This window comes from Papilio xuthus, unplaced genomic scaffold, assembly GCF_000836235.2.
Source record: "Papilio xuthus unplaced genomic scaffold, Pxut_1.1 DF825017.1, whole genome shotgun sequence".
Classification (NCBI taxonomy): Eukaryota; Metazoa; Arthropoda; class Insecta; order Lepidoptera; family Papilionidae; genus Papilio; species Papilio xuthus.
The window spans coordinates 2904616-2920174 of record NW_013533632.1 but is presented as its reverse complement, the minus strand read 5'-3'; the positions used below and the strand labels follow the sequence as shown (position 1 = coordinate 2920174).

General features: G+C 32.3%; 1 protein-coding gene across 2 annotated transcripts in view; it reads left to right on the top strand.

Annotated features, from left to right (window-relative positions):
• LOC106126293 (UNC93-like protein) overlaps positions 1-13677 on the top strand; it is a 71086-nt gene extending 57409 nt beyond the window's left edge. Inside the window, exons 3-8 of one of the 2 annotated variants that reach the window (XM_013323853.1) lie at positions 2818-3502; positions 3679-3895; positions 4350-4515; positions 5533-5800; positions 11183-11379; positions 11668-13677. In XM_013323853.1, coding sequence (XP_013179307.1) covers positions 2839-3502; positions 3679-3895; positions 4350-4515; positions 5533-5800; positions 11183-11379; positions 11668-11790 — 1635 coding nt within the window. In that variant the 5' untranslated portion in view covers positions 2818-2838 and the 3' untranslated portion in view covers positions 11791-13677. The remainder of the gene's footprint in view (positions 1-2817; positions 3503-3678; positions 3896-4349; positions 4516-5532; positions 5801-11182; positions 11380-11667) is intronic. The other variant, XM_013323852.1, reaches the window with a different exon arrangement.
• Positions 13678-15559: the final 1882 nt, after the last annotated feature.

Here is a 15559-nt window from a genome sequence, read left to right as displayed (position 1 = left end):
TTTAAATTTTATTATATGATGAAGAAAACAGTCTGGAATGTTTTTTACGTTATGCATCGGTGCGTGAGTCTGGGCTTATTTTATGTCATATTTGAATCTAATTAAAATCTGTTATAGAGAAAAGTCAATTGTGATGAAAACTAGTTCAACGATGTTTTTATATAAACATTATGTATATTAAAAAAAAAGTTGATACATGGCTAATAATGTCATTTAACTTTTAACAAGTATAAACAACAAGGCTTATACATTCGAAGTCATGGGCAAATAACAAGTATTTCTATATACTTCTATTGTTCGTTACTTTTTTTGCGGATGGTTTCGAAGACCTTGAAACAATCGTTAATTCATGATGACAGGGAACTGACATAAGCAGGAAACGGAGATTGATGCGTTTCAGTCATAGTTGATGGCGCGACTAATTTAATCATTAAAAGAAATAATAAGTGGAAAAGTACGAATAATCATATGTTCGATACATCACGTTGGAGAAATGCAAGTCACAAAGAACACCCTCTGCAAAACCAATGCATCCTGTATATGGTACAATGAGTATCTTTGTTATATAAACTTTTGACAAATTTATCATCCTGTATCTATAAATTCATTCTTAAAAGTTTATTGACTATAATAACACGTTTAGTATTTCATCTTAAATATTCGATACAAATTCATACAAGCAAAGAATATTAGCATTTCATCCACAAAGAATTGACATTGTACCTTTTTAGACTCGACACATAAACGCCATGGTTTTATAAATGTTTTATTACAAATTATTTATTTATGAAGGAATACATTCAAAAAATCTGCATATAATTATCAATATTAACAATGTCGTGGGAATGAATACACAGATTAAAAATGCAAACTTCAGTTGAGGCTGTCATGAGTCATGCACTAAAAGTGCTTGTAACTGATTGAATAGAAAAAAATAATAAAAAAGTATCATTTGACAGCGACAAAAAAAACTGGTAAATAATATAACCTATGTTAGTCAATGATAATGTACCTTTTTAAAGGCAACTGCCCCGTAGTTTTTGAGTTTATTCTATACTAAAAATGTTTTCTTTAGATAAGATATTACTCAGAATTGCACCATACTATGCTATGATTTTACAAAACAAAAACAGTTGAATCAATTGAAATCTATAATATAAAAATTAATCGCAAAATGTGTTGGTAAGCGCATAACTCAACAACGCCTGAATCAATTTGGCCAATTCTTTTTTTTAAATTCGAATAATTGCCGGGAACTATTTGTATTTTTTTCATTTCACGCCGACGGAGACGTGAGCGACAGCTAGTTGTTAATAAAAACTTATATAGTATAATATGCAAACACAATGGGCTGAGTTTTAATTTTGGCAAGTACTTATACGGATCATGCTCGCAGTTGTTTCAATACGGTGTCACACGCTGAACGATTATCTCACAATCAAACTTTAATTGCATACTATCCTTTCTTGTCCATACAAATCGTATGAAGTCCATACGAACATCGATCACGTATCGCCTCGTTGAAAACTCATTTTTGTCACTATCGGAGGACGTTTGAGTTAATATTTAAAATATAATGATGTAAATTATTGCAAATTTAATACTCTCATAATTTTGATGAAAATATATCTTAGTAATATTATAAATGCGAATGTTTCGATTGATGGATGTTTGTTTGAAGGTATCTCCAGAACGGCTGCAGGGATCTCGATGTTATTTGGGATAGATATAGAATACAGTCTGGAAGAACTTATAAACATTTACAATTAGTATATAAATAGTTGGCAAAATAAAAATTGTCATCTTTAAAAACTGCTACCAAAATAAACGATTAATCATTAAAATGAAATGAAAGATAGTATTAAGGGGATTCCCAAAAAACACGAAATAAATTATTAGATATAATTTTATGCTCGGTTTTTGAAAGGTCAATTAATTTAATTTAATGATAAAACTCTTGAGAGATATTAATTCACATAATTTGGGTTGCTGGAACGTCTGTTTTTGTTAATATAATTTCGTACTAATTTGATATTACGATCAAATTGTGTTAATAGAATTTGGATAGGTAATTTAAAACAACTGCTTCTACACTAAAATAAGAGTTTAGTCAAAATATAACAGTACTAGCTGTCGCCCGCGAATCCGTCCGCACGGAATTAAAAAAAACATTATTAGTAGCCTATGTGTTCTTCCAGACTATGTTCTATGTACGCCAAAATTCATAGATATCCGTTCTGCCGTTTTGGAGATAACTTCAAAGATACATCCATCTTAACATTCACATTTATAATATTAGTATGATGTAGAATATTGTAAAAGAGAAGTAATCAAAGATCAAAATGTATGACCGCAGAAATGATCGATTTGCCCGCTGCCTAACTCCGAACATAGTTTTCACAGAGCGAGGCATTATATCATGACGAAACGGTTTGTGGAGCCGCGAATACAATGCCAATGTATGTACACAGCCGGTGTCGACCATTGTGACGTGCGATGCGAAACTAATGGAAATTGTTACAGACCTTCCTAAATGAACATCGCGACACAAACATGTGTTACTCTGGTGATAACAAAAGTCAACATTTGTTTACGATGGTTGCAGACTTTTCCGTTTCACAACTATAAACTACAAAACGCCAATTATTTCTCCCATTCAATTCTATAAATTCGATCAGCACCACTTTTTAATTATTTTTAGAAAACCGGACCATTTTTAATACGAATTTCTACTCATAAAGTACTATCTTGAACAATACGAATCCTTGATTTCCTTATGCGACATTATCATTTATTGTTTTGTGTTTGTTTCCACAGGACAAAAGGAGGTAACACGTAATGACTGCTACTCACGGAGGCGGCTGCGAGGACGCCCGCCCTGATAAGGATTACACCAACAAAACTGGATTCAAGAACGATGCATACCAACACGACAGAGACTCGAACGATGATATCGTCAAGCCACCACCGCTGCCAACTGAAGAAGATATGTACGCTTCTGGAAAGGTCAAGCTATCGAGAAACGAAAAATGGAGGATACTGAAGAACGTTGCAGCTGTAAGCGCTGCTTTCATGGTACAGTTCACAGCTTTCCAAGGAACTGCGAACCTACAATCATCTATCAACGCTGCTGACGGACTTGGAACAGTTTCACTGAGCTCAATCTACGCGGCGCTCGTCGTCTCCTGCATTTTCGTTCCCACATTTCTAATCAAAAGGCTCACGGTTAAATGGACACTATGTCTTTCCATGATGTGCTACGCGCCTTACATTGGTGCGCAATTCTATCCAGCATTCTACACTCTGGTACCTGCCGGGGTGGTGGTTGGCTTAGGAGCAGCTCCAATGTGGACATCCAAGGCCACCTATCTGACTCAAGCTGGTAGTGTCTACGCTAAATTAACCGATCAAGCAGTAGACGGTATAATTGTCCGATTCTTTGGCTTCTTCTTCCTGGCATGGCAAACTGCTGAACTGTGGGGCAACCTCATTTCCAGTTTGGGTAAGTTTTTTGGCTATTAAAAGCTTTATTTCAGATAATACAAAAAAATATGTTATTTGTTACAATTCTACAAGTACAATTTCTTGATTTCTAACTATAATAACACACTAGAAATATATTGATCGAGACTAATAGGTTCAATCTTTGCAATTAATTTATATACATTCTTGTTGCAGTTTTCTCATCTGGAGTACACAGCGGCAACAGTGAAAACACGTCTAACACGTTGCTGACGTGTGGCGCCAACTTCTGCATGATCGGCGGCGGTCACCATGACAACCGCAACTTACACCGGCCGCCAGACAGCGAGATATATGAGATCAGTGCCATATACCTCGCCTGCGTCGTCGTCGCCGTCATCATGGTTGCCGTCCTTGTCGATCCCTTGTCCAGGTATATTCTACACTAATATTATAGAGGAAAAAAAAATTATTAAAAAAAATGTATACGAAATATATATTCCAATTGCGATGGTGATACAACAACTTAATTTCGCGCGCTGTGGTTTCGTCAATTTTTTTGCACAGCGCCGTTCCTACGTTGATTGACATTGTATGGGCATAGAAACCAACTTTTTTTTAATATTGCGATTTGATAGCTCGAGTCTTCTAACTCGAGTCAATGGTCGACCTTAGGTTCATGAATTTGCGAAGAACGCTTTACTTTTATAATAGCTTTTAACGATTTTTATTTTAAAATATTGCTGCATCTTTTTCCTGTTTCTCAACATTATTGAATAACATATTCTAATGTACTAGTTCTAATTAATCTGGCTAAAACGTGATTCTATTTTGTATAGTAATACCATATTTATCTTTTCATATAAATTAATTCTTTGAAAATTTAGGTACGGTGAAAAACAGAGGAATTCGGATCCTTCCAGAGAACTGACAGGAATCCAATTGCTCTCGGCGACCGCTTACCAACTGAAGAAACCCAACCAACAATTGCTTATCCCTATTACACTATGGATTGGAATGGAACAGGCGTTTATTGGTGCTGATTACACTCAGGTAAACAATAACTAAAACATTTATCCTAAAGACAGTAAAACAAGTAGCCCAACATTAAAGCGTGCAAAGTTATGTCCATTTCTTAATATCAGGTGATTTTGGATTCTAAACGTTTGCTGTCTGCTCCAGCATGGATTAACCTTAACACTTTTGGTGAATTATTATAATATATTGGTATTTTGAAAATCGACATAAATTGTTTTTTCTCGTATATTAAAAAGCGCTAGCTATCTGGATATCACACATTTTAGAAACTATAAATAAAAACAATTCAAACATGTAGTTAAAATCTTAAAGAATATCCTGTCTTATACGACGCTGGTACAATAAAGTATCATGTAAATGGAATACCTCTATCTGGCTAATTATTTTACATCTGATATAAAATGTTATTTAATCTTGGTCCCGTCTGAAGCACGTGCATATTTTTTTGTAGTTCATTATACACGAAACATTTATCTTTGCCGTTAGTTTTTTTTTTCTCTTTCAACGAGAAACCTTTTTTATTTCTACTTTAGCTACGACCGTTAGAACAAATTGATTATTTCACTACAGAAATACAGATTGATAAAAATACATTTAAAGCATAAACATTCTACCAAAGAGACTGCATTTACTTGGCCTGAAAATATACTTGTTTTAACAGGATATTGTCGTGAAATCAATAGAGTTGTCTATACCATGACCTTTATGTTCAGATAATATCATTTTACTATCTTAATTATGTAATAAACACATGTTATATCTCCTTGCTTTTGGACTTAAAATTTCGAGACCGAAAATTCTAAATAATTCAAGGAACGAAAATTTTCTGGTACCTGCACGTATACACTGTCCTTTCCACTGAGACTTTCTTAATAACTGGTTGACTATATTTATTCTGTACCGGCTCTGTATTTATTCTACTCTTTGAGGGTCGGATGACTAGGTTTTTGTACTTCACGTCAATAAACTATTCGTTATTAAGATAACCAAGTTTAATCATGGTGCCTTTATTTAAACAATACTATTTTACAGGCCTACGTCTCGTGTGCTCTTGGAATCCGATCTATTGGATACGTGATGATCTGTTTCGGAGTTGTCAACGCGATCTGTTCTCTGCTCTTCGGATCAGCCATGAAGTTCATCGGACGATTCCCCATACTGTTCATGGGCGCAGCTCTTCACCTCGGATTGATCGTATGGCTTCTGATATGGAGACCTAATCCTGAATCACCCACTGTTTTCTTCGTCATATCCGGATTATGGGGAGTTGGTGATGCTGTTTGGCAGACACAAATCAATGGTAAGTTTGAACACGATTACTCTTCTTTTTATCAGGTAAAATGTTTTAGTGGTTGTTCCACCTTGGTGCTTGACCTACAGGAGACAGTTTTCATCACTTTTATGTTTCTTAATAAAAATTTAAATCTTCTGCAAACTTCTGGCAACATCCTCATCTCACTGAACTTTAAAACGTAGAATTATTTGCACGTGTGCATTGTATACATATATAATGTGTATGTATACTATTGAATGTACAGACAGCTACATAAATATGTATACATTTTCGAAACCTTAGAAACTTATATACACCTTCGGTTTCAAAATATATAATAAAGTGTGTTTTGTATATTTTCAATACATATTATTGACGGTGAAGTGCATACGTGTTTTCGAAACTGATGTCCTATATAACTTTCGAAAGTACTATAACTGTATCCATATTTATGCAGCTGACTGTACACTACCGGGCACCAATTTATTTAATCAGGTGTGAAAATCTATCCACTTTTATGAAAACAATTCAATTGTATCGTATTCACGTTGAAACAGTTCCAATTTATGTCAATGGCGAGTAGATTGAGGCACAGATTTTAATATCGAAAAGAAAATTTATTTTAATACAATCAAATCTTATTTTTTTTATTCCGCAAAGTTTAGATTTAAAGACATTCTGTTAATAAAGCAATATTAACACGTTGACTGCCTTCAACTCGTCCTACTAGATCAATGAAAAAACCATTAAACGTGTTAAATAATCGACCAGAATTATGTATATATTGAATGTAAAAGCAAAAAATAATCATAGATATGCCATGTCAATAATTCCTTAGTTTGATTTTTCTTTTTAGGGATCCGTACCTCGTAGGAAAAAAAACGGAACCCTTATAGGATCACTTTGTTGTCCGTCCGTCTGTCTGTCAAGATCCTTTTTCTCAAAAACGCGTGAATGTATCAAGCTGGAATTCATTCAGAACGCTCGGGGCGCGAGTCTGACTAACTGAATACTTATTTAGTTAAAATAGCTCTAACATCTTGCTTGGTCGTTACTATATTTTTTATCAATTAAAATGGATATCGATTTCTTTTATTTTAATTTAAATAGTATCAATAATGTTGTTAATTACTCAATTTTTTATTTATTTGTTTATTGCAATAGGTTTTAAAACAAAAAAAAAATCGGACAATCGTTTTATTGTTGACTTTGTAATGACCGAATTGTAGTAATTATGGGTGTATTATTGTGGATTATAAAGTATACAAAAATCCACTTAATGTATGCGTAAGCAATTACAGTATATGTATACGTGGGAACTTTTATCCGTTACACAACGTTAAACTCATTATTAAATAGCTTACATTGATTAAGGACGAAGTCCTCGGCGGTATTTCCAAACCGCTACGACTTAGGGTCATTCAAGAAGCGGGCAACGAATCTGCAGTTTCTCTGATATTGCCGATGTCCATGGGCGTCGTTGAACACCTCGGTGCTCCCGCTGCTCGTTTCCCCCCCCCCTTCTGTTATAAAAAAGGACGAAATAAAAATTAAACAATTTACCTTGGCTTTCTGATACTAAAATCTCTACGTAAAACATATCATCTCTGTCAATATCCTTGGTTAAACAGAGATAACAATGTTTTAAACTGATATTTTGGTTTCAGAAACACACGGTTAGTCTTTTTAGGTGTTCAAATTTATCATATTGACTACACTATGTTACATTGTAGTGCAGTTTTCAATAAAAGCTATGAGCTCTTTTAGAATATTCCTTACTTTGTTTATATTTTATTTCATCGTTTTATCCTCGCTTGTAACTTACGTACACAATGAATCATTTCTGATTGCCATCCAATACACTGGATTTTTATTTTTAACTCATAAAAAGCAAGACTTGGTTTATAAATAGAATTGCTCATCGCCTTTCCCTAACCAACCCAGCTAGTATCTTATCTAAGCCAGACGAAGTCGCGCCTCTGCCTTCCACCTGTAAAACAGGTTACAGCTATTAATTTCTGACTCAGACAAAACTAGTATCAACCCTGAACTCACATGTAATTAACTAAATATATAACAATATAATTTATCTGCAATTTTTAACTGTAATTTATTCATCGCCTGAAAGTTTAAATTTTCACAAATATCTGACGATTTTAGTACTTTTAATCCCATCATTGATCTATTATTTCCTATAACCATTTCAAGGACCATAAAGGCTTGTCTAAAGATCCTTACGAAAGTTAAACCAATAATCTTAAAAAACTTAATAAGTAGCCTTTGTGTTCTTCCAGGCTATGTTCTACATCTATGCCAAATTTCAGCGAAATCCATGCAATCGTTTTGGATGTACCTTGTAAAAACGATTTGTTCATCCATCCATCTAAATTGCATTTATAATATTAGTAAGAAGTAAAATAATTCAAGGTTTGAAATTGGATAAAGTGTTTTTTAAAGTTAATTTCTTTGTTTCGGACTATCTCATAAAGAATTATTATAGGTTTTACAATGTTATTAGAATCAGTAAACCTAATTATTAATATTTCCGGTCTGGTTACTGATCGACCTTTGGATGGTTCTCAACTTACGTGCGGTGCAAAAAGATTAATAACCATAACCAATTCAAAATACGTATAATAACTTCAAAAAATATTAAAAATATTATATTATATATACGTTTAAAAATTACACGCTCGATGCCAGGATTTACATATTGAATGGAAATTATACATCCTTTCGTAAAGATGACAAATAACTTTAGATTGGCAACAACCTCAAAACACTAAAATTAATTTAACCAATCGGATTCCTTACACATCTAACTCCATGTTTCATATTCGGAATTAATATGATTGAGATTTAAAGCAACCATACACGGACGACTTTAAGCAGACGGTACTGACTACAAGTAGCTTGTGTTAGATGTTGACTAGTTATTATCATTTTGTTTTTAATAATTTATATATACTAGCTGTCGCCCGCGACTCCGTCCGTACGGAATTAAATAAACCTATTGGTCGCAGCGTAATGTTATATAGCCTAAAGCCTTCCTCTATAAATGGACTATCCAACAAAAATAGAATTTTTCAAATTGGACTAGTAGTTCCTGAGATAAGCGCGTTTAGACAAACAAACAAACTTTACCGCTTTATAATATTATTATAGATATCATACTGAGATAATAATGTTGAATACATCTAAATAATGTGCTCATTTATTATATAGTCGCCACATTATATCATTGAATTTGTACTAGTTACTTGTATGTATATACAAAATATTTAAAATTACGTAATACTGTTTTTATCGTACAAAATTTCAATGACGCAATTTAAATTAAATCAAACTGAGGTTTCGTGTACAAAGACCAATCTTACTATTTCACTTCTTACTAATATTACAAATGCGACAGTTTAGATGGATGGATGGATTGATGTTTGAAGCCATCTCCAGAATGGCTACTTTCTAGTTGAAATTTGGAATAAATTTAGAACGTAGTCTGGAAGAACATATGGGCTATTAATTAAAGATTTTTAACTTACCGCGCACGGGCGACTGCTAGTTACCTACAAACTGCTTAATGACGCAATTTAAATCAAATTGAGTTTTCATATTTAAAGACCAAAAACAATATAATAAATTTTTTAAATTGGAATATCTGAGTATGTATCGCCGTTGAATAGGTATAATAAACTCAATATCACGATGAGTTACTTATCGGGGATATAAAACCTCCTTCTATATATAGATAAGCAATAAAAGTACTTCGCATGATAGCTCGCTCTATACTATTAATAGCAATCTCGAGCTTTGAAAGTTAACTTTAATGTGCTTAATTTATCATCCATTTACATAGATAAACTTCTAACTTAACTAGAATCTAGTTTTATCTAAATTGAAAATTAAAAAAAAGATTTTTTTACCTTTTATTTATTGCGAGTTTAGTTTCTATCTTATAAATTTGTCTGACTAATATTATAGTACCTAGAGATACTAGACCTAGAGAGAAATAGCACAGAAATTTGATTTATTATGCTAGCGAACACTAAAAATAGATTTTCTCTAAAATTCCCGTTTTTGAGAAGGAAAAGAGGATTTTGTCTAAAATCCCCTTTTTTGCAAATTGCTATCATCTATATTTGTTTCATCATCAGCTATACGTCCCCACTGAGGGGTTCTGAGCCTTCCCTAAGTTAGGGATGACTAGGTCAACCACACTGGCCCAATGCTGGTTGGTTGACTTCATACGTGTTTGATCTTCATTCTTTAGTATATCCAACATTCTTTATGTTTGTGTTTTAAAATTGCGTATTGTTTAAAATCCTTTTTAAAATGTCGTTATCTAATTGTTATGCCAACATCTTTATATTTAAATGTCTGCATATAAATATTTTTATAGCTTACTTAGTATTAGGATTTTCCCATAGCCTGCGACCGACTATTGTTTAGTCGAACCGATGTCGATGATTAAAAATATTTTTACAAACGGTATAAAATAATTGTAATATTACACAGATCGAAGCTCCTTAATCTTACTAATATTATAAATGCAAATCTTTGGATGGATGTATGTTTGTTAGAAGGTATCTCCACAACGCCTGTATTGATCTTGCCGAAATTTGGTAAAGTTATACAACATAGTCTGGAAGAACAAATAGGCTATTTTTTCTGACTTATTTTCATTTAAAATTGTGATATCAATGTTTTAAATGGTTGTCTGGGTGCTGCAAACACGGATAGATGGTATAACGAAACCAGTTTTTGTTATCAACTTAAGTTATTGACATCACAGTATACTCGATTGTTCGACATAGAAATCGACGTACATGATAAAACCCATAAGGTCGTTGACGTTACATCAAAGATATACATACGCAATCAAATATCCTATTAAGTCAATTTATCAATCAATATAATAAAATTGGAATGTATGTAAGAATAAAAAAAAAAAATCATACATAACCTTAAATTTGAGGTATACAAAGAAAATATATATTTTATACATTTGTCCATTTGTCTGCGCATCCGCGTTTTTCTGGATAACCTCAGAATTTGGAATTGCAACACATGCTAGGTTAGTATTTAATGGAGTAGATAAAACTTAAAATTGTTAAAGTTATATGCATATTTTTGTTCGACTGAAAGGAAGTTTTTTTGTAATGTCTGTTCCGTTGTGACGATTTGTGATAAAAACGATTAAGATTTTTCGATTCGTATTTTTTATTTATTCTCGAAGAGTCTTACGTATTCGTTAAAATTAGTGTTAGAATATTGGTTTGAAATTCGACCATAATTTTTTTTTCTTATTTAAATGTACTAAATTTCGCAATCAACTGTTCTCGCAATTTACTTAAAAAGGGGCATAAAGTTTTCGTTTCTAGTTTTGAAATATGTATTCTTGTATTACAGGCTTGTACGGAGTACTGTTTAGACGAAACAAGGAAGCGGCGTTCTCTAACTACAGGCTATGGGAGAGTGCTGGCTTCGTTGTCGCCTATGCATACTCCACTCACTTATGTGCCAGGATGAAGCTATATGTCATGATGGTCGTCTTGCTCATTGGATTCCTTGGATACATGGTTGTTGAAATACTGCACAAGAGAAAGGTAAGCTTGTATATCTTTCAAACATAAAATGCAGTTTAAAATTTAAAAAATTGTCTTTATGCAATGCATATCTGCTAAGGTAAATCTGTATATTGTTAGGAAGATAATCCGACACTGTGCCGGTGTACCGGCGCAACACTAGCCTTATTAAAATAGCAACGTTTAGTTCCCCCCACTAATCAATCTGACACTTGAGTTCGAGTTAAGTAAAGAAAACGCGCCATTCGCGCAAAAGGTTTCTAACTAATAATGTCTAAAAATATTGATGTATAATATTAATTATTTCAGGCTCTTCGTCTCAAGGCGATTGCAGAGAACCCAGCAGCCGCCGCAGATGCCGCGATGCAGCCACCAGAAGAAGATGACGAGAAGGATGAGATTGACGACGAAATCATCATCACACATCTCTAGATCATCTTAATCAAATCGTTTACGGTTACAAGAATGATCTCCGTCAATGATGGTTTGCGTATTGAAGCGCAAAATACAAAATTGCCATACATCAATTTCGTTAGGTACAAAATGAACAGAAAAAAATATTTTATAATCTCAATTAATTAATAATATTTATATATGTATCCGATAGTTTAGTATTTGGCCGAATTAAGTGAGTAAAATAAAGACTTGACAAGTACAAACGCTCCCTTATCATGATAAAGTTCATTCCAGTTTTTTAACGTATTAACATTTAAAAAAAAATCTTCGGGTCCAAATCATTAACACTAAGGTAAATTATTATATTTTTCTTAAATCATCGTAGACGTTAAGGAAAAAACTAAGAGACCAATGTTTGTATTGTCTGAGCATTACCAGACTTTTATAATATTATAAAAGTAGCTCTTATTTTAGATCTGAATAAAAGAAACAAGTTCTAAACTATAAGGTCTTCATAGTACTCACGGTACGAAACGTATTTACTTTGAGGAACTGATAGTAACTGACGTGATCAATATGAATATTGATTTACTGAACATCTGTATTTATTATTATTTCAATAGTAATTATTCGCTTTGTCTTTTATTTGGCTCAATGGCCTCTTCAATATTTGTGTCTACTTATTGTTTTTTTCTGTGGAGAAATTTAATTATTTCCTTGAAATGTAACGCAATTTTTCGTACGTACGTTGGCCCTCTTATTAACGAACAAGGATAACAACACAAGTGTTTCGGCAAACTTATGGTCAAAACATCATTGGTTGCGTGCAGTCATTTAGATATAGACGGACAAATAGATCCTGTGATGATATTGAAACTAAATCAACCGCAGTAGCGCCGACAATGTCAAAAAAGTGGCACAAGATTCATGTCGTACTTTATAGACCGACAAGGCTGTCTTAACTGGTGGGCATAAATCAAAAAAATTATGACAGCTCACTAGCGCCCCTTATCAACGTCAAAAAATATAAAATCCCCCTGTACTGTAGCTGTCAATTTTTTTTTTGTTTTATGTCATTTTCTATGTCTAGGTAGGTTTAATATATATTCAACAAGTGACAAGCAACTATGATAGCCTCTCATCGGTTCATATATCGTTGACTATATCTCATTTTACTTTGACCAACAAGGATGTGATAGCACTGCCCCTTGTCAACATCAAAAAAAAAATTACAAGATCCGTTTCGTACTGTAGCTGTCACGTCATATTTCTTTTGCTGCCATTTCCCATGTAAATTCTACATATTTTCTTACAGAATTTAACGGGACAGATATCCTTGTCGGTCTATCTTGTCATGTCTTATCTTATGTGTCATTTTCTAGTTACTTCTGCGTATAATTTGACAGAACTTACTGCTTTAATAGCGCCGTTTCTTACCAGACCTAATGAGTTTGTCAAATACGTCCTTACGTGTCCTTGATTGTTTCCTTCTCTGTGGATCTATCATGAATATTTGCGAGAAACGCCTTGGTATCGTCATCATCAATTGTGTCAAAATTAGTATGAGATTTTTGGTGTACTTTACGCCCGATAGGGGCGCTGCACAAACTTTAATACTTTTTTCGATGACGATACGATGGGTCTTTTCGCACTAATGTTATTGTCATTATTATTCGATTATTACGAGGGATATTTTTATTATTCTAAAATTTTTGAGCAATGTAAAGTTAGATTGGCATGACTATATGTTATTTTAAATGTGATATCTAACGAATAGTAGATTATAAATCAATACTATAGTGTTAGTTGTAACATTTTTTTTATTATAATCAATTTAATTATAAAGAATATATTGTTGCAGCTATTTTCTTGTTACTTTTCTGTTCTATTTATTTAACTATCGAAACTTTGTAAAAAAAAAAGGTATATACAGTTATTATATACTTTACTCTTTTATTAATCACTGTTAATTATATTTGAATAAAGTGCAACTATTTTACAACAGATGTCACTAGGATACAATTAAGATAAAAGTTGTTTTAAATGTTCAATAAAATTAACATGATCGTGGTTATTTTTGGTACAAACAGTATTCTGAAGACAGTTTATTTTCTATTTTGTTTTGAATTTGTTATTTTTTTAGTATCATTTATAGTAGAAAATTCATTCATAATTTATGAATTTTAGATCAAATGAAAAAAATATAATTTTAGGTATTTTACCTTTTATATATGTGTATAATACATATTTATTTTTAAGTACATATATAAATTTTAATTGTGTAATTACCCATTGCTATGTTTCCACATAGTAATGATGTAGAGATAATAATTATATTAAAATAAATTATACATTTGACTCATGACCTTTGTTATTTTGAAGATATTTCTTTATTTTATCAAATATATGTTTATTAAATTTCGATATATCTTAAACCAGCGTGCTCACAGCCGTACAATGACAATTGTAAACATATCAAATTCAAAAAAAAACTATTAAATAGTAAATAACAAATTTGTAGTTTATTTTTATTATAATTTAAAAAAAAATCCGCGATTTTCTGATTTTATTTCTTTTATAATTTGATTTTTCTGAATCTGTTCCTTTTATTTATTTAATGCCAATATGAAAAAAAAAATGTAAAATATTATCTTATAGTGTACTTTTTAGATTTAAAAAATATATAATTACCGGCACATATACCATGATTATAGTTTTTAATTTTAATTAAAGCATATTATATTGCTCGTTTAGCGTGATTATTACATTCGGCTCACATTGTATTAAATAGAAAAAAAATAACGTTAAATATGGAGTCTGCTTTACAAACGTAACAATTTAATGTTAATGATCCATATAAAACATTCAATCTCTATGGCGGCTTGCAAACTGTAAGTGGAGATAAACGTGTGCATGGGTGTCAATTACTTAAAGACCTGCATTCATAAAATTGTATCGCACAAAACTGGGAGCCACCATAAAGTTTGAATAGCATTATACCTTAAACCACCACCAGATTAATTCCATTAATGTTTTAAAGATGTGAGCGTTATGTTAAACTTTAATTAGAGGTTAATTATAAATACATAAGGCTACTATATTGAATTTAGTTTATTATCATTTTAATTAATAATTTTACTAGTAGCTAGTAATCTTAGTAGTTGAAAAAGGAGGTGTGCTACTAAAATGTTACTTTCATATGATATTGTAAGACCTTGTGATAAAAATTAAAAATTGTTTTGATCAATGTTTGGATTTTTAATATTGGAATATCCCTTACAATTATACGAAATCTACTCTTCGGATCTTGTAGTCCATCATTAAAAATAAACTGATTTACCAAGGACCAGATAATGTATTCTGGACTAGATATCCAAGCCTATAGCATGTAAATACTCCTAGACACAAAATACATTCTTATAATAGAAAAACAAAAGAAACTGATCAGGTTCGATCATCGAAAAGTCATCGACGAGATCGTAGGACTTGTAAATTCAATAAAAATGCTTAACTTATTAACCTATCTTTAAGATAAATACAATTCCACCGTGGGTTTCTGAAACCGAAATCGGTCTTTAAAACATATTGTTATCACTATATTGTCAGACAAGAATGACGTTATGTTTTGTACAGAGGTTTTGCTCACGGCAACTCACGACAGTCGCAAAATCTCTAGTTACAGAGCTTACGTTATTACTAAGTTAATGTTATATCGACGCATGCACATCGCAAATGAGTGCGAAAGAGATACGACATTAACGAATCGACGTTATCATCCAACTCTCATGCACACAGATGAAAGACG